The sequence below is a fragment of the Coffea arabica genome, chromosome 4c (genome assembly GCF_036785885.1).
Source record: "Coffea arabica cultivar ET-39 chromosome 4c, Coffea Arabica ET-39 HiFi, whole genome shotgun sequence".
Lineage (NCBI taxonomy): Eukaryota > Viridiplantae > Streptophyta > Magnoliopsida > Gentianales > Rubiaceae > Coffea > Coffea arabica.
This window is the reverse complement of record NC_092316.1, coordinates 2,420,996-2,442,447: the sequence shown is the minus strand read 5'-3', so window position 1 is coordinate 2,442,447 and position 21,452 is coordinate 2,420,996. Positions and strand designations below refer to the sequence as shown.

The 21,452-nt window shown below is 39.0% G+C and overlaps 5 protein-coding genes across 9 annotated transcripts; 2 read left to right on the top strand and 3 right to left on the bottom strand.

Annotated features, from left to right (window-relative positions):
- The first annotated feature begins 89 nt into the window (after positions 1 to 89).
- On the top strand, positions 90 to 3,809 carry LOC113742991 (sulfite exporter TauE/SafE family protein 3-like). 5 transcript variants are annotated; one of them, XM_072045409.1, is made up of 15 exons: positions 90 to 301; positions 426 to 578; positions 666 to 747; positions 858 to 1,085; positions 1,271 to 1,430; positions 1,630 to 1,830; positions 1,909 to 1,973; positions 2,057 to 2,084; positions 2,176 to 2,267; positions 2,347 to 2,436; positions 2,539 to 2,589; positions 2,699 to 2,737; positions 2,849 to 3,164; positions 3,265 to 3,405; positions 3,506 to 3,809. In XM_072045409.1, the coding sequence occupies exons 4-15, from the start codon at positions 885 to 887 to the stop codon at positions 3,589 to 3,591; spliced, it is 1,470 nt and encodes a 489-aa protein (XP_071901510.1). In that variant the 5' UTR covers positions 90 to 301; positions 426 to 578; positions 666 to 747; positions 858 to 884; the 3' UTR covers positions 3,592 to 3,809. The 5 variants fall into 5 exon arrangements, with proteins under 5 accessions (XP_071901510.1, XP_071901508.1, XP_071901509.1 ...); XM_072045407.1 differs by having other exon boundaries at positions 90 to 328; XM_072045408.1 differs by having other exon boundaries at positions 90 to 340.
- Positions 3,777 to 8,906, bottom strand: LOC140005120 (protein disulfide isomerase-like 1-6). Its single transcript, XM_072045406.1, has 12 exons — positions 8,035 to 8,906; positions 7,759 to 7,888; positions 6,810 to 6,975; positions 6,338 to 6,456; positions 6,001 to 6,081; positions 5,829 to 5,918; positions 5,653 to 5,724; positions 5,502 to 5,570; positions 5,038 to 5,118; positions 4,716 to 4,850; positions 4,275 to 4,328; positions 3,777 to 4,184 (listed from the first exon to the last, which is right to left on the bottom strand). The coding sequence occupies exons 1-12, from the start codon at positions 8,571 to 8,573 to the stop codon at positions 4,089 to 4,091; spliced, it is 1,632 nt and encodes a 543-aa protein (XP_071901507.1). The 5' UTR covers positions 8,574 to 8,906; the 3' UTR covers positions 3,777 to 4,088.
- Positions 8,907 to 9,560: 654 nt separating this feature from the next.
- Positions 9,561 to 12,484, bottom strand: LOC140005117 (uncharacterized). The gene is made up of 3 exons (XM_072045403.1): positions 11,404 to 12,484; positions 10,584 to 10,769; positions 9,561 to 10,143 (listed from the first exon to the last, which is right to left on the bottom strand). Exons 1-3 carry the CDS (start codon positions 11,866 to 11,868, stop codon positions 9,862 to 9,864), a joined length of 933 nt encoding a protein of 310 aa, XP_071901504.1. The 5' UTR covers positions 11,869 to 12,484; the 3' UTR covers positions 9,561 to 9,861.
- A 4,883-nt stretch (positions 12,485 to 17,367) lies between these two features.
- On the top strand, positions 17,368 to 18,310 carry LOC140005119 (dynein light chain 1, cytoplasmic-like). The gene is made up of 2 exons (XM_072045405.1): positions 17,368 to 17,860; positions 17,965 to 18,310. Exons 1-2 carry the CDS (start codon positions 17,723 to 17,725, stop codon positions 18,121 to 18,123), a joined length of 297 nt encoding a protein of 98 aa, XP_071901506.1. The 5' UTR covers positions 17,368 to 17,722; the 3' UTR covers positions 18,124 to 18,310.
- Positions 18,311 to 18,579: 269 nt separating this feature from the next.
- LOC140005115 (glyoxylate/hydroxypyruvate/pyruvate reductase 2KGR-like) lies at positions 18,580 to 21,287 on the bottom strand. The gene is made up of 2 exons (XM_072045400.1): positions 20,596 to 21,287; positions 18,580 to 19,668 (listed from the first exon to the last, which is right to left on the bottom strand). The coding sequence occupies exons 1-2, from the start codon at positions 21,130 to 21,132 to the stop codon at positions 19,150 to 19,152; spliced, it is 1,056 nt and encodes a 351-aa protein (XP_071901501.1). The 5' UTR covers positions 21,133 to 21,287; the 3' UTR covers positions 18,580 to 19,149.
- Between the last annotated feature and the right edge of the window lie 165 nt (positions 21,288 to 21,452).

Below are 21,452 nucleotides of genomic sequence, written 5' to 3'. Positions count from 1 at the left end.
TTGTACGGTTTAGATTATAATATGTAACTCGATTTTCACGTTATACATGGGACTCACAAAAAAGTGTTATAAAATTACACCGTGTGCAAAATAAATTTCGTGTGCAATGAAAATTACGTGCAGTACAAAATGAATACAACCGCCCCTTGTCCGAGGATTGACCGTGATGATCAGGCTCCGGGGGCCTACGTCGTAGCCGTAGGTGGTTCCCTATAAGATTGGCTTAGGGTGGCTCTTGAACGCTACTATGAGGAGAAAGGTCATCGGTTACGGTTATGATATTCGATCTTCAACACTAGTAGTAAGTTGAAACGGGAGAGTAACTTCGGTACGGACTTTGGTACTTTATTATTACTCTATTCAAGCTCTTATTTGCTGGTTTCCTCAATTGAATTGTACATTAATTCCAAGACCAACCTCTCCAGCAACAGGACAACCACGGAGTTGACAAGGACAAAAGTGAAAAACACAGATTTGGTGAGGATTGAGGAAGGATATCCTGAACAAGAAGATTTCTGTGGACGACCAAAAAAAAGCACCAATAAAGAGTTGAACGGAAAGGGCAACGCAGATCACAGGTCCGGCACCTCTATCCATGTAGAGCTTTTGGCATATTTATGCTTGCCCACTGACTGGGTGTCCTCTTTGGTATTCTCTCCTAATAGGCCAGGAAAAAGGCAACACCTTGCGTGTAGGCTCTCTCAGGTAGTCTGGGATCCTTGCGTGTGACTCGTTGCCTGCAATCAGGTTTGTTTGGTTGATATCTCAATTTAATTGACTTTGGTTTGAGATGGAGTGCAATATCTTGGTAGCTTAATTTTCTATTTTTCCATTTCTGAGAGTAATATTTTGTGCAGAGACAAACGTCGCAGCAGAAAACTAGGATGTCTAAGAAGAGTCAGATGAAATGGAAGAACTTGAGACCAATTGCTGGGGTTGCGATAGTTTATCTTGTAGCTGCGGTGGTAGTTTCAGCAGAACACATACCGGAGCAGGTTATTTCAGAAAATAATGGGACAGCCAAAGTGTATGCATCAAATTATTTGTGGCAAAATGGTGTAATGAATTATCGTCATGTTTGGCCTGTAAGTCCATTTTCAATAAAATTTGTTCTCCGGTGATTTGGAAATTATTGTTTGTCTTCTAACTGTTGATAGTCGTAGATACCATTTAAAGCAAATCAGCTTATTATATTTGAGTACTTGTTTATACGATTAGCAATCTGTGGATGCATGAGGTATTGAATTTATTTTGTTAAATGTTAATTTAGGAGATGAAGTTTAGCTGGCAAATTGTGGTTGGCACAGTAATTGGTTTTTTTGCGGCTGCTTTAGGAAGTGTTGGAGGCGTTGGTGGAGGCGGCATTTTTGTGCCCATGCTTGCTTTGATTATTGGATTCGATCCAAAATCATCTACAGCCATATCAAAGTGTAAGTCTGGATAACCTCCACGAACTGCAGATGTCCAACCATACTTGCCTCAACAGAGTCTTATTTCTGAAATGATGCTCTGCTAAGTAATTTATCTTGCCTGCATTCAGACAATGCCACCTCTTTGGCATCTGCATATTTAATTTATGTATTTGCTGCCTCACTGTCCTTTGGTCAAGCCTTTTGTTGCGTTCTTTAGGTATGATCACAGGTGCAGCAGGTGCAACCGTTTACTATAATATCAGGCTCAGGCATCCTACACTTGACCTGCCTATCATTGATTACGATCTAGCTCTTCTTTTCCAACCAATGCTAGTGCTTGGGATCAGTATTGGAGTTGCTTTCAATGTGATTTTTGCTGATTGGATGGTTACAATTCTTTTGATCATTCTCTTCATAGGTAAATAACCTTTTCATGTGGCACCATGTCTTTGTTTTCCTAGAGTTAAAGATGGTCATCGGTCTTTCTGTTCTGTAGGCACATCAACTAAGGCATTCTTGAAGGGTGTGGAAACATGGAAGAAAGAAACAATAATGAAGCAGGTTGTGTCTTCTCAGCTAATTGCTACAAGTATAACATGAATGGCTTAATGACTGACTGATTGTTCCTTGCTTTTGGTTTCCAGGAGGCTGCTAAATTCTTGGCATCCGGTGGTGAGTTGATTTCTTCTTTTAATTAAATCTAATAAAGTTCTTCAAGTGATCCTGACTAGCTGCTTTGGACGATGCCACAACCTGAAATCAGGTACTAGTGGTGAACCAGTATCCTACAAACTTTTACCTGGTGGACCAAGTGGCAGCATTTCAATAAAGCAGAACGTGATTGAAAAATCAGAGGTGATGAATGTTTAAGCCAGATATAAGCTGTGGGAAAATCTTGGCTCTCTTTGTTCATCTTTGAACTGTATTGTCCCAGGTCTCAATTATTGACAATATCCGTTGGAAGGAGTTCTGTATACTCATCGGTGTCTGGGGAAGTATACTTTTTCTTCAGATTACCAAGGAGGTCAGTTAAGTTCATACTTTATCGACAAGCTTGTCAGTGCAGCATATCTTTTTCTGAATTTGTGCGTTCATGAACTAAATTTGTGTTTTCAATTTTTTACAGGAGTACACCAAAACCTGTTCCACGACATATTGGATACTAAACTTGTTGCAGGTACTGTTGGTGACCACAATTCAATTGAGATAATCTTCATTGTGGCAACTGCCCAATGCAGTATTCGAGGGGTGGGTTGATTGATCAAGGATCTATTGCAAAATTGCAGGTCCTAAGATCAGAATCCCTCTTCCTGACCCCTGTCGGGGTATGGTTGCCTTTACTAGTTTCACAAAAAAAAAAAAAAAAAAAGAAAAAAAAGAAAAGGAATAATGAGCAGTTTTTAAATTAATGGACAACAAATATCTTTTGATTTTAGATTCCAATCGCCATTGGAGCATCCGCATGTGAGGCCATTGGCTTGTATAAAGGAAAAAAGGTGATTGCATCCAGGGGTCAAGCTGGAGCGGATTGGAGCATATACCAACTGGTTTTTTGTTGTTTATGTGGAATTTTGGCTGGTATAGTTGGTGGCCTGCTGGGACTTGGTGGAGGGTTTATTTTGGGTCCCTTATTTCTGGAGCTTGGAGTTCCTCCTCAAGTGTCAAGTGCTACTGCCACTTTTGCCATGACATTCTCCTCATCCATGTCGGTTATTCAATATTACCTTCTAAGACGTTTCCCAGTGCCATATGGTTAGTGGTCCGACGTATCCTTCTAAGCTCTAAATGGATGTTTTATGTCCTGCAGTGGTATATAATGTTTTAGCAAGTGATCCATATTTCTGTGTTGCAGCGGTATATTTTGTGAGTGTGGCTACAGTAGCTGCCCTCGTAGGGCAACATCTGGTACGAAAGATGATTAGCATACTGGGGAGAGCTTCTCTGATCATTTTCATTTTGGCTTTCACAATTTTCGTGAGCGCAATATCATTGGGCAAGTATCATACCTTTGTTATTTTCATGGCTTCATAGTTATAGCCGGGTTTCTTACGTCAAGTAGCGGAACCTAATGAATGAGCATTTTCTTTCTGCAGGTGGGGTTGGCATACCAAACATGATCGACAGGATTGCAGGAAAAGAGTACATGGGCTTTGACGATATTTGTGCATATGATTTCTAGTGCTGAACCACATGAGAGCCGCCGCAGCTCGGGTGTTGTCATTCTCCCCAATAGTGTTGGGATGTGCCTTGTCCTCTTTGATAGCTTTTAACTTATTATGTCCATAGTACAATGTAGCTTTCTCCCCCTACTGGAACTTGTAGTTTTGTAACTCATTTTCTAAGATTGCTGTTTCACTTTCATACTTCAAGAATTTTTTAGTTTTCATATTGGCAAAATATTGTTCTCTCGTTCAAGGACTGACATTAGCCCTTGTTCAGAACTAAATTGTACAACATTAATGTCTACATTTTCACAAGTAACCGCTCTTTACGAATTGGAGGAAATTGACAAAACAAGACTGAGAAATACGTTGTCCTGTATGGTATATTATATCAATGAAACTCATCAGCTCGAGCAACCAAAGAGCATTTGGAAAAAGAACTCTCCAGTCCGGTATAATTGCTATGCATGATTTGCCGGCCATATTCTTTCTCAAAATCGAGTATGACCATGCTCTACAGTTCATCCTTTGAAATGTCATCCTGGTTCTTTAGGTGTTTGTTGATCAGGGACGCTAACTCCTTGGAGCCAGATTTTGAAGAAAATCTAATCTGCATTGAGAAAGCCAATTCCAGTGAAAGAAGGCTAAAAGAGCAGCTATATGAATGGGTAGTAACGAAACATGTCCATGATGTAAATACCGGGTTTTGCTTGTCCTTGGAGGTGTAGAACAACAACATTGGATATTCTTCTACCTGCAAGAATCGCACTTTTGAGGACTGTATCGGCAAGGCTTGTTTTAGACACGACTTGTAATCACCAGGATTCATATCAATACCTCTCTTTACAGTTCTAACTACTGTATCTCTGTCACACACAGTTATAAACAGTTCTAGGAGAACATCACATGGCGTTCCTATCAATGAAAATGCAGATTGACTTATGCAACACTGCTGCTTGTAAGAGATGCGCGTAGGAAAGGCTTTTCTATTCTGCAAACATACTTTGATCACCTAAGTGGCGTTTGATTTAGTATGTGCAAGTTTGTTCTAGTATTTCTGGAGAATTAAAATGGAATCATTAAAGACTCCTGCATAAGTTACTAATCATTCTCTTTTAAACTTGCAAAAACATATTTGTACCTGCAGCTTTGGATGTTCGTTCTCTGAAGCATCAATCCTTGCAAAAACTAGGTCTTCCAATCCCCTGAAATGTTTGGCCAACTTCTCCATTTGCTTGGTGGTTGCTTCACAGGTTATGCACCATGGCGTATGTACCTAAAAATGGCCATGGCTACAGAAAGTGAAACTTCTCTGCTATGGAGATTTAAACTTCAAAGATTCTATCCAACATTCTAGAAATCGAAAATGACTGCAAAACTAACAAGATTTCTCCGGATAAAATTATAGCATTAAATACACAAAGCTAGAGTGGGGCTAACCGAGTAAAATAAGAACTTCTAACCTCTAAAAGAATATTCTTGGGACTTCGAAGAACCAAATCATCAAATGTCTTGCCAACAACAGTCAATATACTGGCATCCTTCTGAAATTTTCACAATTTGAGATATGTTTTTCCAGTTAGATAAAGGATTTTATAGGAAATGGAGGAAATGAACATGAGAAGCAGTTAAAGAAACAAAATAAAATTGTGAGACTCAATAAACATAAAGCATACACTTAAAAGAATTCAAGATTGATGAAACTCAATGAACTTGATTCTTACAGCCCTCAAACTGAGGCCATGCTCCTCAATTCGCTTAACCAGACATTAGAAAATTCACAGAGCTGGTTAGGATGCATAATTTGAATCAGGGTAAATGCAGAATACAGAAATCAAAGTTACAAAACCATAATCTTCTAGGATTTTAGAACAAGGCAGTAAGCAAAATCTAACTATTCAATGTGATATATTACCACGAAACTCACATTATCAGGGATTGGCTGTGACTTGAAGAATGGTGACAATGTTCCATGAAAAAGCCCCAAGCAAAATTCCTAAAATGCCAATAGATTTGAATAACTTCTCTCATGAAATTAATATATTTCAGAAGGCAATGAAATAGAGCAAAACTTTTACTTCTATTTTTGTTGGTGTAGGATCTGACTCCAACAGATACTTGAAGCTGTTGTTGTAATCAAAAGCTGTCACCTGCAAATTTGAGCAAAAGATTATGTTTGCCTCAACAAAAGCAGCTGAGAGTACAGAATTGCCAACTTGAGTGAACACCAAAAGACTGATAATAGGAAACTAACAACTATATCTTCTGAATCCTCTAGACCAAATAAAGTGAGGAAGGGCTTTGCAAGGTTGTCTTCTTTGATATCTACAAATATCAACATTATCTGCACACGACATGATGCTCAAGTAGATTAGATGATAATAATGGAAAGGGATCCCCAGTGGTTCCTTTGATCAGTTATCAACCTTTAATTTGAACTTCCTAGCAACTTCTTGCAAAGGTTCAGTGAGTTTCTTCAAATCATCAGCTTCAGCAAAAATATACACCTGGGAGAAATAGAGGCAGGTTAACAAATAGTGATTGGCAGCAATATCAAAATATCCAAAAGAAGCAATTCAGGCAGAGAAGAGAACAATATGAACATACAAAGACGCAGACATCTATTTTTCTTTCTTTATCTTCCTATTTTTTTAGACCAAGAATTTGAGCCCAAGATGAAATTAAAACAAGATCAAATATGCTGAGTGTAAGAGAAAGGAAATAAAAGAACTAATAAGGGAATCATTTATAAGCAACAGCAACCTGGAGCTTCTTTGTGCTGGAGTATACTTGGGCAGAATTAAATTCAGTCAGTACAGTAATTAGGGGGAACTTGTTATTGTCCAAAAATTGCAAGATCCCATCTACATTAAAGGTGTCCTCTGCAAGCAACAAGACATTCTTGTCAAGTATAAATCTGATAGGATATTCTGGCATAATGTATACAAATTCCTAAACCACAGAAGAGAACCATAGCATCATCTGCACGTCAATGTAGACTAATAAAAAAATAGAAACATCTTAACGCCACTTAACATTGCTTTAAGCTTATAAAGAAAGAGTCAAACTGCAATAAATACATAATCAAACCTTAATTTAAAAAAGAGATATCTATCCCTAAAAACCAAGAATGGTGGATGGGAGGCCTAGACAATGTTTAGTGACACAAAAAGGTACTAGTTAATAAGAACCTTATGCAAATACAAGGTTTAGTGCATTTGAATCATGAGCTTACCATATGCACTGTATCTCTCCGGTTCATTTTTAGTTAGGCCAAGGAAAGGATAAGTATGCCTAGCATCAGGAAACAGAACTTTGGCAATTTCTGGGCTGCTTGTTTCAATAAACTGAATTTCATTGTCAGATGTTGCCGCCTTGACGAACTCTTCATAATCAGGCCCCTGATCATGAAGGGTAGTTAGTTACACAAAGATAGAGGATATATGCATCTGACCCAAGTAATTGGACTTTAGATAACAACTTTGAAATCTTGTCTTTTCTATATTTCATATACAAATAATAGAATAAAAACCAAGAAACAAATGTAAAGAAGACATAGAAATGGGAAAGTTTTAACATGAATACATTAGAAATTGCATAGAGGAATGTGCTTCTGTTTCTCCAATGAGGACAATAAAAGTCTTTATATTCAGTAACATGTACCAACATATACCTCTTGCATGTCAAATGGCAAAAACAATTCAAGCAATTCCGTATATGAGAAGGTACCATGCTGCCAAAAAGACATTAGCTGACGAAGTATCACTTGTCCACTCAATCTCCAAATAAGGACCAGTGGCTTCACCAAATTAGGGCCAAGAGAATCTAGAAACACATTGGATGATTATATTTAAGCATGGACACCCATTCTTTGTTTACTTTTGTGCAGCCAGCTTTCAAGTATCACATTCCTAACAAATTACTCACTCACAATAAAAAATTTGGTCCATCATTTGGCATTTCCACATTTATTCAAGGTAGACATAAACAACTAGCCTTTAAGACTTTAAAATTAGAGTCTGCATGCATACATACGCCGGAAGTTAACTTGCTTGGACTCTTATATGTGCTATCCAAGTATTCTCTCTACCATGATGTCAGCGTACAAAATTTGACAGATAACCAGGAAGTAGGATAATGTCCTTCGAAAACAACAGTAATGTAATAGCAAGCATTTCACATACCTCAAAATTTTCAAACAGCCCAACTACAAATGTTGAATGCTTCTTCAGAAACTCATTTGCCTCAGTAAGTGAGCTAATTCTAATAATAGGTGAACCAGTCCTCTTTCTAGCCCAGATCACAATTTCTTCCCTGATTGAAAATCATTAAGATCAGATAACAAAATGCACATGTGAATATTGTAAAGTATGCAAACATTTCTCCCAAATTTAAACTAGCAAACATACGCAAAACACGCGCAAATTGGCAAAGTCAAATGGCAGTGAGAGAATGCTTACGAGGTGAATCCGCCAGAATAAGGTTGAGAAGTGCCATTTACAAACAAAAGGAGAGTGGGGAACCCTTTGATGCCAAGAGTTGAAGCAGCTTTAGGATACCTTTCAGCGTCAAGCTTAGCCATTAAAAGGGAACTCCCTAATTCCTTCAGAGCAGTTGCAGCCTCAGCAAACCTTGGCATTAGCTCCGCACTCCTCATACACCAAGGAGCATACCCAAGAACCAGCACATACTCATTTTCATCTACCACCCTCTTGGCATAATCACTATTCAGCTCAAGCACAATTCTCTGAGCTTTGCTCAAAACTTGAGCCCCGGATGGTTTATCTTTAGTTTCACCATGAACCCCATCTGGGTTCTGTTCTACATCTGCTTCTTCATCCAAAGCAATCAGTTCTTCAAGGGTTTCCATGTCTTCGCCATCTTCTTCATCAGCTGGGGTGGACTGGGAGAATACTACTCTGGTGGAGAAAAAGCTCAGTGAAAATAGTAAAATAAGGGAGAAAAGGATGAATCTTGAAGTGTGTTTTGGTGTAGGCATCGGTAAATACTCCCAATCTTTTATACACTAAAGATTGTAGCTTTGCGGATTCAAAGCAAGAAAGTTTGTAACTAGAGAGTGAGATCTGTGTTTGTGGTGATGGGGCAACTCTGGTTTAGTGAAATACTGCAAAGATGGGTTGGTAATTCAGTGTTAGCACAGCTTACTGGAAGGAAACCCAGGGAAGGGGGAACTCGGAAAGGGGTCCTGTTATGGGGGCTGAGCTGAAATAGCTGATTGGTAGTGGCCGATTGCAGAACATACGATACCATTGCTTTTAAGCCTTTTATATGGAACGTCAGTCACGCCGCTGTTAACTCTTTCGATCTTCTTTTGCAGTTCTAAATTAGAGTTATTTTCCCTATATTTGGATTAGTCAATGTAATTGGTGATGACTTTTTATTCTCATTTTCTTATTGGTTGAAGAGGGGTGGAAATCGAAATTGTTTTCAAACCAATTGATGTGTTCGAGAGCTTACACGGTGATTTGAAAGCAAATTGAAGAGGTATAAAACCCAAAATTCACTAGACTAGTTATTTTATCACGAGGTATGAAAATGGAAGAATCACTCCTAAAAAGTCTTCATTTTTATTTCATTATTTTTCTTACTGGTGCAGTGATTTAGTGACTGCTGCGCTGAGCTTTAGCAAAATGCATTTGAAGCGGAGAAGAAGATGGCTTGAAGCGAGCAGGGAAATTCGCACGTTTAGCCCCTTGATTTTACACTTGAGTACAGCCAGTTGTTCAGGAGGATGGCTCGATTATGAGTCCAAACTTATGTCTCATATTCATTTTCCTCAAACTTTCGAAACTCCAAAGAAATTGGCAAGTGAAAGCTATCAATTCTGGAACTTTTGACAGTCTTAATTTACTAGGCATGTAGTTATCTACTCTGACGAAAATAAAGATATATCCAAAATATTCCACTAATTATCCAGCTGCATTGAACAAAACTCGTCACAATTGCAAGATGTACAAGAAAGAACTATGAGCAAGCCTAGCTTTCAAACTTCCTCTTGAAAAATCCAAATCAGTCTCGGGTAATATTTGTCCAATTTGAAGATAGAGATGTACATGCATTACTTATTCTTAGCTCGCACAATACTCAAAAACACCGGAGCATTACAAAACTAACCAGTTACACAGCTAAAGATATACTATACTAGTATCTTCTCTCTTTATTATATCTCAAGGCTGAAATCCCGACTTTCTTGGGACAGAGATGACAGAAGCTGGACAATCCGAAGCAGCAGAGCCATTGCAGTGGAGGAGAAGTGGAGTTCCCGGTCAGCGGTAAACACATGAATCCTTGAGAAACTTGATTGGTTTGGAGATTGTGGAGTCAATGACCAGGGAGCAAGAAACGTGCCTTCGATGCTTAGTCCTCACCAATTTCCCCACAACGTCTCCTCGTGAACGAATCCAAAAATCTAATGTCAATGGAACCCGAACCACCCCATTAACTGATTCTACTAAATTTGATCCAGCCCCATATAGAGGAACTTTAGTCCCTTCAATATCGACCAACACAGTACGATGGCTCTTTCTTGGCTGATAATATTTCTTCATCTGCATTCAAAGAGGTCAAACGATTTGATGCATTATATTCGAAGAGAAACAAACCAATCCATTTTTACATCGTGAGCAGTCAATAGGCATCTCAAATTCTTCTGAAAGCCAAACGTTTGAAAAGATGACAAGTTTTTTCTCATACTCTAATATACTCAAAGTGGTAGAGGTATTGAATTCAGATATGCCTTTTCAAGCTCTTATACATAGTTGAGTGACAGATTGATATGCACTGAGATGAGCATCTCTATCCACAATGCAGAGCATGGAAGATTGTAAAGAATTGACAAATAACTGGTTGGGGAAATAATTCTGCAATCATTACTTAATTTGTCTCCTCAGACACGACATGATATGTCAAATCTTGGTAGAGTTGATGACCTAATGTTTTGGAAAGTTCGGAGAGATTAGAAGAGAAATAGGAAGGAAAGAATAATTACCTCAGCAGTTGCCACAACAATATCTGAATAGATAAGATTGACAGGCGACGAGCTGACATGAATACCATAGAATGTAGCAGGATTGTATATGGCCATCCTCAATGTGCCATTGACCGTAAACATTTTTGTAGGTACTCCTGTGAAATCTGAACCCGATCCCATGTACACGTTATGTACTACCAAGCTCTGCAAAGAACATGAAACATGCAAAATTGATCTTCAGCCAGAGAGTTTTAGAAAGTCTAGCTGTATGCAGCATTTCAACTTCTTTGGAATGTGATGGCCACCAGGAAATGAAATATGGAAGTACTAATGGTGGTGACAGAAATGGTCTTATGGTACTTTTAATTTTCTGTCTGAGAACTGAAAATTTGCCATCTAATGCATTTGGGAACATGAAATTTTACAGGACTCTAATATGATTGCAGGACAGCACGTTTTACTCGCCCAGGGCATGAAAGTACAATCCACAGACGCCTATGTTCCTCTAATTTCTTACATTGCAAATATCTGGATGATTCAGCGTCTGAACTGTGCATTGGCAATATAGATCCCGACTTGACATTAATCGTTAAACAGTTAATGAAGGATAACAACTCAAACACAGCTTTAAATATGTTTGTCCGACTAAAGTGTAGCCATTTGTGCTATATTTTTTCAGAAAGATGTACATTCAGAATTTGGGAGCTCAGAGAGACAGAGTGTGTGTGTCATTAGCGTATGTGCTTTTTCAGCTGATTTTCTGTTATTGCTCATCATTTAACAACTCAACAAGGACCTGAATGCTAGGAGCAACACAAATCAGCGAACACGTGCTTACCTTCACACTAACCTCAGCTCTGTAATTCCGTCCAGCACCCCATATGATGAGGCAAAACACGGTAAAAAGTACAATAAACCCGCAAAGAGCCATCAGAGCCTGAAACCGTCTGGTAAACCCCTTATCATCATCAAATTCATCATACTTCCCTTCTTCTACGATCACATTACACTCAGGCCACCCCTTGTCATTTCTCTTTCTGCCTCCTTTCCTCCCTGAGGAGGACCTAAAAATCCCAGAAAATCGACTAGCAGAAGAGTTTCTGGAGTGGCGGCCAAAGGAAGGGTGTGAAGGGGACTCCATTGGACTATTAAAACTGGGAGTTGGCTGCATGGATGCAGACTTGTCTCCATCATTAGAGTCTCTTGAAGGACTCTGTACAAAATATACAGGCCTTTTTGGAGATCTTGAAGGGGATGACGGGGCTAAACTTGTTATATCAGATTCTGATTTTGCGTGCAGCATCTTTTTCACAAGGACTATAAATCAAGAATTCAAAAATTGGGCTGCCTTAATTCGTTAAAAACGATTTTTTTAAAAAAAAAAAAAAAAAAATCAAAGAGTAAAGCAAATTCTCTGAACTTCAGGCTGAATTGGTTGATGGGAAAGAAAATACTACCTAATGGCATAACAAAAAAAAAACCACCAAAAACAAGCTCAAACGCATTGCTGAAACAAGAGCAAAATGTTTGCTTTTTTCAGAAATGTTACAAAGAGGAAGATAAAGAACTTAGCTTGAAAGCCTTGATGAATTGAAACCAAGACCCGCAAAGCTTTTCACTGTCTTGTCTTCCAGTGTGTGTACTATGTGTTGCAAGTCATGAATTCATCATCATCATCATCCTCAGCGGTGGAGTTGAGTTCAACTCAGTTATGTGCATGAGCAGTTTTTAGTGGCGGCATTGATTTTGATACCATGTACTGCCAAGAAAGATGAATGCTACCAGCCGTAACCAGCGCCAGCCTAGAGGAGTTAAAACAAAAAAAGAGCGGCCACAACCGCAAGGACAAACTAGAAAATAAAAGCCAAGTAGCTAACGAGGCTGGCACCAGAGCTGGGAGTGAAGGGAAGTACTAAAGGGCCAATCAAAGAGAGTTGGTTCGGAAATAAGTGTCGGCAGCCAATTGTCTTTGTCAGAGGAGGGGCCGAACTCGGAATACATATTCGTAACTACTCTTGTGGGATTTCTTTTCATTTTGTTTTCGTTTTGGGACCATTGGCGGAAACCGGTCCAACCAAAGATTCTTGAGTTCAATTATTCAATAATTATCTGAGTAACAGAAAGAACAATTATTCAGGAATCAAAACGAAAATGTGTTAAATTCCATCGACTCTTCACCGACACATGAGACTAGGGGTGTGCATCGAATTCGAATTCGGTAATTCGAAAGTTTGAATTCGGAATTTTTCGAAATTTTGGTACCTGGTAATTCGACCGAATTCGATTTCGAATTCACCAATTCCGAATTCGAATTCGTACCGAATTCAATTCGGAATTCGGTAAATTCCGATTTCACCGATTTCACCGAATTCGGAAAAATTTATATATTATTATATAATATAAAATTTATAATAATATATAATATTATATAAATTTTATAAATTTTATATTATATTTTATAAATTTTATAAATTTTATATAATATTATATAGTATAAATTTTATATTACATGTATAAAAAATATATTTATATATTAAAAACGAATTTGAAATCGAAATCGGAATTCGAATTCCGATTTCGAATTGTGAATTCGAAATCGAAAATTCCGATTTGAAAAACTCCATTACCGAATTCGAACCAAATTCGAAATATATGAATTCGGAAAATCCGAATTCGATTCCGATTTCCGATTTACCGATTTCGAAAATTCCGAATTCAATTCGAATTCGGTCGGTAAATCGGAATTTTTCGATTTTGCACACCCCTACATGAGACGCCTTCTATTCGTTGAAATTGGAAACTGCTGCAGTTTTATCCTCTTAATTGTGGTGCTTTGCCTGAGAGGGCAACTCAGTTGCTAAGCACGCTCGATCATCATGGCTGCAGTTTCTCTTGCGACCTGCATGCTGTAGATGGTTGCTGTTAGATGCAAAGTTATGTTCCATAATTATGGCTAAAACTTCTATTTTAGGTTCAAGTTTACTCTGTTATACAATGTCATGAATTCGTGAAGAGAATAACAAACTTGCCAAATTGAGCGATTAATTAAATTAACCCCAATTCCATAATCTCACCAGAACATAAAACAAAGGGCAAATTATCCAATTGGCCCTTGAACTCTTTGTCTAAGTAAAAATAAGCCCCTCATCTATTTTTTGCTGACTTTAAGCCCTTGAACTTGTAAAATTGGACACCCGTGACCCTTTTAGCCAGTTTCTCCGGTTTTGCAACCGGAAAGTGAATTCACACGAATGCCAGTATGCTTTTAAGAAGGGCATTTTTGTCAAAAGATTCAAAACTCGCGCGACGCTAGGGTTTCAGTACCCCCTCTTGCGATCTCTTCCACACACAGTAGAACACGGTAGCTAATATTCTGGGTGAAGAATTGGGGGCTGATGCCGGGCTTGGCCTTCTCCAACAAGCTGATCTCGCGGGACGACGGGTTTCACTGTGACTTCGCATGCCTGTTGTACGGGCTGCTGAGGGGGAAGCTGAGCGAGGAGATTTTGATCTCAGAGATGGAGGGCTTCACTGTGACTTCGCCAATGGAGGCCATGGTCATATAAATAGCTGGCTTTTCTACCAGAGACACCGACTTGCTTGAGCTGCTGAGCAGATAGACCCAGCACATTGTCGGGAAGAACTGCAGTCTCGCCACCGCAGAATGCTACAAAGCGATTGTAGATTGAGGTGCTTGCTTTGTAGGCGAGTTGCTGATAGAGAATGCTCTTGGTGAGGGCAAGGAATGGGGAGTGGTGAGACTCAAATGCCGGAGGCTGGTGGGTATCGATCAGGGTAGCAAGTAAAGGGTCAACAACGCGGAGGTGGTGGAGAGCGGCGTTGATTTCACCCTCGGCCGACAGGGGTTTGATGATCTGGGGCAGAACCCTAGCTGATTGGACAGCACTACGCCTCCGATTCTTGGGCGTAGATGCCGTGGGTGTGGAAACTGTGGTGGAAGTAACAGCAGTGCTGGTCGACGCGGAGGTGGAGGTGATGGTAGTGGTGGTGGTAGAGGAGGAGGAAGCAGTGGTCGGAATAGGTATGGCAGAAGGGGAGGAGGAAGAATCAGTAATTTGTTGGGCTTTGGCCTCGGAAGTCTGCAAGGTGGGCATGGAGGAGGAGTTAACGGCGGTGAGAACAACGGGGGTGGTGGCAATGGTGGAAGTAGGGTTAGATGACAGCTTTCGGATTTTTTGAGGTCGAATAGGTATTTTGGAAGGATTGGAGGGCTTCTGGGAAACGTCGGCATTGATGGTGTCCATGGGGGAGGAGACGAATGGGAAGGAGAGGGAGAGGTTGCGGGAGAGAGGAGATGAGAGGGGACGGCATCGGTGGAGAAGTCAATGAGGAAAGAGGAAAGATGAGTTGTTCCTTTTTTGCTTGACAAAAATGCCCTTTTTAAAAGCATACTGGCATTCGTGTGAATTCACTTTCCGGTTGCAAAACCGAAGAAACTGGCTAAAAGGGTCACGAGTGTCCAATTTTACAAGTTCGAGGGCTTAAAGTCAGCAAAAAATAGATGAGGGGCTTATTTTTACTTAGACAAAGAGTTCAAGGGCCAATTGGATAATTTGCCCTAAAACAAAAACCCACTAGATAGGGAGAAAAAAACCCCGGTTCCATAATCATTACAGTATATGTTTGTTGAAAAAAAAAAAAAAAACCATGTCCAGTAGCAGATAGGGAGGGGTCGCCATTCTAATAATGAAGAAGATTATGATTTATAGCTGAGAAAATTAAAAGAAGATAATAATAATAATAGTGCCACTAGGGTTGCTCATAAAGCCAAAAGGCGCATTAACAACACTCCAACAACCCATGCTACTTTTCATTTCTTCATTGCTTTTGATGATGTTTCTTGAGAAAAATCCTGATATGCACCGTGCACCTGCCCGGGCAGTAGCTGCTAAAAAAGTTAGTACCATTAATACACACATTATAAATTCTTTCATTAAAAAAAAAACACACTTTATATATCATTAAATTCAATATTGCTTGTAAAATATTGAAGGCCGCATTGGACGAGTGAACCCTCCTCGTCCAACCCTCCTCCCTAATCAGATCAAATCAAATCGTACTGAGCGATTTTCAACAATCTGTTAATAAATTTTGCTTATATAAAAAGAATGACGGAACAAATTGATGTATATAAAAAAATAAGTCACCCGTGTAATGTAGCGCTCTACCCGGCATGTCTGCCCAATTTAGTAGATTTACTTACCTTTATCTATTTATAAAAGATAGAGTGATTAGCGTTTAATGAAACACTTAACAAAATCAAACCTTTTTTCGCCCCTTAATTAGTGCCAACTACTGGAAGAATTATGTGCGTAGCCTTCAGATGTCTCATGCAGCAAGCCCTTGTGGTAAGCTTCTTCTTCTTCTTCTACCAAATAACTCACCTAAACTTTTGAACAAAAATATATTATTGAATGAGAAATAAAATCTAAACTTCAGAAACCAAATTTCTTTTGGGGCTTCATATCTAAATCTATCAATTGTATATTGTTAGCTAGTTTGATACATGAGTCACCTCCAAATCAATCCATTGGTGGGCTTGCTGGATGCGGATTTCTCCCTTGAATCGATCAGTCCCTACCAGCTAAGGTGCGGGCCAGCACCCGCGGCCCTTCATGGGCCCAACCATCGCGCTCTAATGCCGAACCATTCTTCAACATCGGGCCAAAAGTTCCCGCTCCTCTGGCTCCAGGTCATAAAATAAAAATCTCCGCTCGTTACTTCCGTCAATTTTTGTCAGCCTCCTCGTTGGTTCACGACCGGGAGGTTTCTTAAATGTCAAGCTTTTTCTTCTATACCAATTCAAAATTATACTTTAGGCCTCCACTTAATTGAAAACAAAATGACTTTCAGTTGAAATTAGCCAAAAAATAATAATAAAATCTGAATGCCTCAAAGAAAAATTTTCAAATTAGTATTTTCAAATCATGCCCAATCATCATCATAATACAATACTAGATGGATTGATTTATACCATGACACCTTTATTTTCAACACACATTTCAAAAAAAAAAAAAAAAAAGGTTATACTATCAAATAGACGCTGTAATTTTGAAAGTTATAGACATATAGAAAACTTCCTTTATTGATCTATGCATCGTTTGGAATGTTAACTAATCATGAAAAAATCTAAAATTTCAAGAATGAAAATACATAGGGATGAGGACATAGGATTATAATAGTTTTGTGAAATCACTGAGGTTGATCTAGTGATCAGAGGAGAGCTCTTAGAGTTATTCACGTAATTAGGTTTAGGGTTCGAATCTTGCATTTCGTAGTCATGGATGAGAAGGGAGAAAAAAAAAAAGATAGCTTTGTGAACTTTAGCAGGGAAGGTAAAAAATAAATAAATAGTAATAATACTAATAATAATAAAAGCTTTGAGAACTTTAGTGGTTATGAGCGTCCCTCAATAACTTTAGTATTGCAGCATTAATTCTTGTTTCCCGCCAAGAAAATATTATTCACAAAAAAAAATCTAATATTTTATCATTTAGTACACGGTGGATGTTACTTGTGCCCATAATTTACACCTAGAAATTCCTGCCAAATTTGACTGCAAGGGCACTAAAATAAGTTGAGTGACAGTTTGAAAGCAAGCAAATGGTCGAAGGGCCAGCAAAAACTGGTTAGGAATTACGTGCAAACATATCTAAATCCTGCAGAGTCTCTTGGGATGATTTCAGACCGCACTAACTTTATCCTAACGTGTTTATCCTCATGAACATGACGAAGAGAGAGGATGATCCAGAACAACAGCAAAAAGGGCTAAAGCAGTAGTCCTTGAAGTGAGGAAGGAAACGACACAAAGTGAAGTAAGCAAACTCGGCCTATGTGCCAGCACAAAAATGCTCATCAAATGGCTTCTTTACATTTGGAAGAGACGTCCAAAAGCCAAGAGATGGATGCCAAAACGGATATGCATTCCAAAAGGGTTTTGCATGAGAGAGAAAGGCCGGTGGACTTTCCAATCAAATCTGTTGCTCCTCAGCACATACAAATTGTAGTCTATAGTTACAGTATACTGGTAACATTTTGCCTCTCGCTCGGTGAAACAACAATAAAGGTGGAGTCTTGGAGGCCAGATCACCTCAAATCCCAACTGAAATCTTCTCCTTTTTTGTGTGAGAAAAAATATGTTGGAAGGGAAAGCTTTGATACAGGACACAGATATGCCAGTGAAGATGCAGATTCAAGCCATGGCTTCTGCTTCTCAAGCTTTAGATCTTTTTGATGTTGTTGACTGCAAATCCATCGCTACACACATAAAAAAGGTCAGATTTAATCCTTCCGATGGTCGAGTATCCATCTTTTTTTTTTTATCCCCTGCTTATTTGTTTATCTGAAGTGTCTCTGCGGGTGCTTTTTTTTTTGGCAGGATTTTGATAGGAGATATGGGAGTGGATGGCAGTGTGTGGTGGGTTCAAACTTCGGCTGTTTCTTTACCCATACTAAAGGAACTTTCATCTACTTCACATTGGAGACACTAAACTTCCTCATCTTCAAAGGGGCTAACTCTCCTTCATCTTCTCCTTGATATGCCTTTTTTTCCCCCTCATCTTCTTGCTTTCTTAGGATGTCCATATCAAGTAGCATCCTTCTTTTTTCTAGTTTCCTTGTTAGTTTCAGACGTTAGAATAGCCCTATAATACTGCGGAGAATATTTTTTAATTCCTCGTTAATGTATAATGTACAAGTATACTAGTGCTTTTCTTTTTCTTGAAGACTTGAGTTTCTTCATTTGATTGGTGTTTCTATCTCATCTGCGTACAATTTATACAAAATAAATAAACAAATGACTACAGAATTGTTTCAGAACCCGCCCCTTAACTCCGTTAGTTGCCAATGCTGCAATAAGAACAGGGGATCATTCTCCGGTTTAGATTGTCAAGAATTATGATGTGTCAAATACAAAACATAGAGGATATCAAGTAACATTAGATAATCAGCTAATCTGTCCCTTGTGTAGGATGCATCGAGCCAAGCTTAAAACTTGATAATAATCACCAACTTTGTTCATGCACAAATTGAAATGAAGCCAATGATCCATCATGTATGATAAATCATGCTTGAAAACCTGTAACTCATTGTGAGTGCACTTGACTGCAGGAATACAATTACAATGGCTGAATTGCTGATCTCTCATTCAAGTTTAAGCGCAATGTGTAGGGACACATGGGGCATGCTGTGCAATAAAGTATTCACGTTACAAGGTCTCATTGGATTATCATTTTATGACTCTAAAAGGTCTCCTCAAAATGCTTTTTGAAAGTTCAATGACAAGGCTTAAAAATGGATAGAGGCACATTTTGCTGAACCTACAAAGTGTAAGAAAGTGAAATGCAGTACCTCCTTACACCACTAGTTAAAGGAAAAGTAGATTATTTGCCAAGATCTAAGAAGAAGTGATAAAAATATGCTATTCAAAGTACCAATAAGGTTCTTGGTCTAGATTCAGCATGCAGGCCAATCATTAGTTCCAGAATCTATGAGAATTCCGAGTGCTGAAACAATGATAAAAAAAATTGAAGGATCAGGACAAAACTTATACCATCATAAGCTTTCACACTACAGGAGTCAAGAGTGGTTTGCCAAGAAAGTGTGCTTCCAAGTTTGCAAGAACAAGGTCAGCCATGGCCTTGCATGTTTCAACAGTATCACTTCCGACATGAGAGAGAAGAACAACATTTTGGAGTTGAAACAGCTTTTCAGGTATCTCAGGCTCATTTTCATATACATCAAGCCCAGCCCCACCTAGCCGGCCTTCAACCAAAGCAGAGACGAGTTCAGGTTCATCAACATGCGGACCTCGTCCAATGTTTATGAGGATCCCTTTTGGCCCCAGTGCATCAATTACCTCCCGATTGACAATGTGCCGGGTTTCATCTGTCAAAGCACAGGCAACTACCAGGATTTGGCAATTAGCAGCCAGATCAATGACACTAGAATAGTATTTGTAGTTTGCATTTGGTTTTCTGGATCTGGAGTGATAACCAATGGGACAGCCAAATGCTTTAGCTCTCTTAGCTATCGCCGAACCAATCCTCCCTAATCCAATTATGCCAACAGATTTACCACTGAACTGAAAAGAACATATGGCAGACCAGAACACAAATATGAGAGACCAAGTAAAAGGCAAAGTTACTGCAGAAAATAGCCTTGCAAACAGAAAGAAAGTGCAACCAAAATTTAAATCCCATACATTGATCATGATGCTCTTTTCCTTTGTCAAAGATGCCATTTTTAACGTTTTCATTTATGCTGTTTCTTTGCATCAAATGCATCTTTTAACTGCCCTGCGTAATTGACATACAACAAGAAATCAACCTCAAAGTAAAGGATTTCAGCCTGAGCGAATCCTGAGGCACAGTTTGACTCCAAGATCCACAATCAAATCCCTCAATCTGAACTTTTTAGAAATCCAGGTCAAATCTGTCCTAGGTTTATAGTTACCAGGATCCTTTCAAGAACCATGGTGATCTCGTTTTCCATATTGATGCTTTTATTTCATTTTTGTGCCTCTTTTTGGAGTCCCATACTTTCCTGTTGGAACCCAAGGTCTCGTTTGCCAAATCTTATTGCCCCTTAGATGAACCAACGAATGCATGTAACCAGCCTCCTACACCCACCAAAACACAACGTTTGCCATCTCATACCCCCATTGAATATGACGGCGTAAGTCAATGACAAATGAACTTATCAAATTCGATCACCTGAAGGCTGGCAAATGCAAAAAGTGTCCATCCCTTCATGAAATCTCAAACTATTTTCTTTTATTCCTTTTTCCATTTGAAACAAAATTCAGACTTTTTTACACGTTCATATTCTGACACTGCCAAAATTGAGCTCAAGAAACACGCAACAACTCAAAATGCAAAATACTCCGAAGTCCGAACAGATGAGTGACATACACCTACAAGTGTGTGTTCATACGTGTTTCTTTTATTTTATTTTTTTTTTCCCCATTCAGAGAAGGGGAAGACAGGTCACAGAATTACACATATATTACCTTTGTAGTCAAACCAAAATCAGAATTTTTCCACAACCCATTTCTCAGAAAGCCATCAGCAACCGAAATTTTCCTCAAAGTAGCCAAAGCCAACCCAATGGCTAAATCAGCAACATCATCAGTAAGCACATCAGGGGTGTTTGTGACTCTAATCCCTCTTTCTTTGCACTTCACTAAATCGATTTTGTCCAAACCCACACTGTAACTGGACACGATTTCCAAGTTAGGAAGAGAGTCTATGAGCTCCGAGTCAGCACCCAAAACTGTGTTTCCAACAACTGCACTGATTAATTGTGAATTTTGTTTCAAGAAATCAGCTTTCATTTGGGAATCCCATAACTTCAAGAGTCGGAATCGTTTCTGGAGTTGTTCTTCGAGGTAGGATGACATTGGACACGTCATTAGCACGCCCTTGTTCTCCATAAGTTTTGGTGAAACAACGCTGAGGATTCGAAGGGCTCTATGCAGATTTTGGTTGCGGCCTTGTGGGGAAGAAAATTTCCTCCTTCTTCTGTGGAAAAACGACGACGAACGCATTCGGATATCTAGTGCTTTTGATTTTCACGTCACTTGTAAGGCGTGAGTTACTTTCCACGACTTTTGCTGTAAGGCAAAAGAAAACGTGACGAGAATTAAACTTTCCAAAATCAAGCTGTTGTTTGGCTATACTGGCAAAGTTCAAGCCTTCCATCTCCTGCTCAAACCTCGAAGGCGTACACCTTTTGAGGATCGTAACATCGGCAATATCTCTACATCCAGTAATTTGCTCTTTTCTTTTTTTTTTTTTTTGGTCCCAGCCACTTTTCTACATTATTGTCTTGAATTTCTTGATGCAGGTCTATCATAAAATTTTAGTT

Bases quoted from the DNA above. Each gene is read 5' to 3' on its own strand.
- LOC140005120 (XM_072045406.1), bottom strand. From the start codon at position 8,573: ATGCCTACACCAAAACACACTTCAAGATTCATCCTTTTCTCCCTTATT. The intron at 7,889-8,034 runs GTAAGCATTCTC...ATTTTCAATCAG, and splicing joins TATTCTGGCGGATTCACCTC to GGAAGAAATTGTGATCTGGG. The intron at 4,185-4,274 runs GTATTTACATCA...TTCTCAATGCAG, and splicing joins CCAAGGACAAGCAAAACCCG to ATTAGATTTTCTTCAAAATC.
- LOC140005115 (XM_072045400.1), bottom strand. From the start codon at position 21,132: ATGCGTTCGTCGTCGTTTTTCCACAGAAGAAGGAGGAAATTTTCTTCC. The intron at 19,669-20,595 runs GTAATATATGTG...TGTTCTTTTCAG, and splicing joins ATTTTGGTTTGACTACAAAG to TTCAGTGGTAAATCTGTTGG.
- LOC140005119 (XM_072045405.1), top strand. From the start codon at position 17,723: ATGTTGGAAGGGAAAGCTTTGATACAGGACACAGATATGCCAGTGAAG. The intron at 17,861-17,964 runs GTCAGATTTAAT...TTTTTTTGGCAG, and splicing joins TCGCTACACACATAAAAAAG to GATTTTGATAGGAGATATGG.
- LOC140005117 (XM_072045403.1), bottom strand. From the start codon at position 11,868: ATGCTGCACGCAAAATCAGAATCTGATATAACAAGTTTAGCCCCGTCA. The intron at 10,770-11,403 runs GTAAGCACGTGT...TGTTCTTTGCAG, and splicing joins GAGCTGAGGTTAGTGTGAAG to AGCTTGGTAGTACATAACGT. The intron at 10,144-10,583 runs GTAATTATTCTT...CTTTGAATGCAG, and splicing joins TTGTTGTGGCAACTGCTGAG to ATGAAGAAATATTATCAGCC.
- LOC113742991 (XM_072045409.1), top strand. From the start codon at position 885: ATGTCTAAGAAGAGTCAGATGAAATGGAAGAACTTGAGACCAATTGCT. The intron at 1,086-1,270 runs GTAAGTCCATTT...ATGTTAATTTAG, and splicing joins ATTATCGTCATGTTTGGCCT to GAGATGAAGTTTAGCTGGCA. The intron at 2,268-2,346 runs GTGATGAATGTT...GTATTGTCCCAG, and splicing joins ACGTGATTGAAAAATCAGAG to GTCTCAATTATTGACAATAT.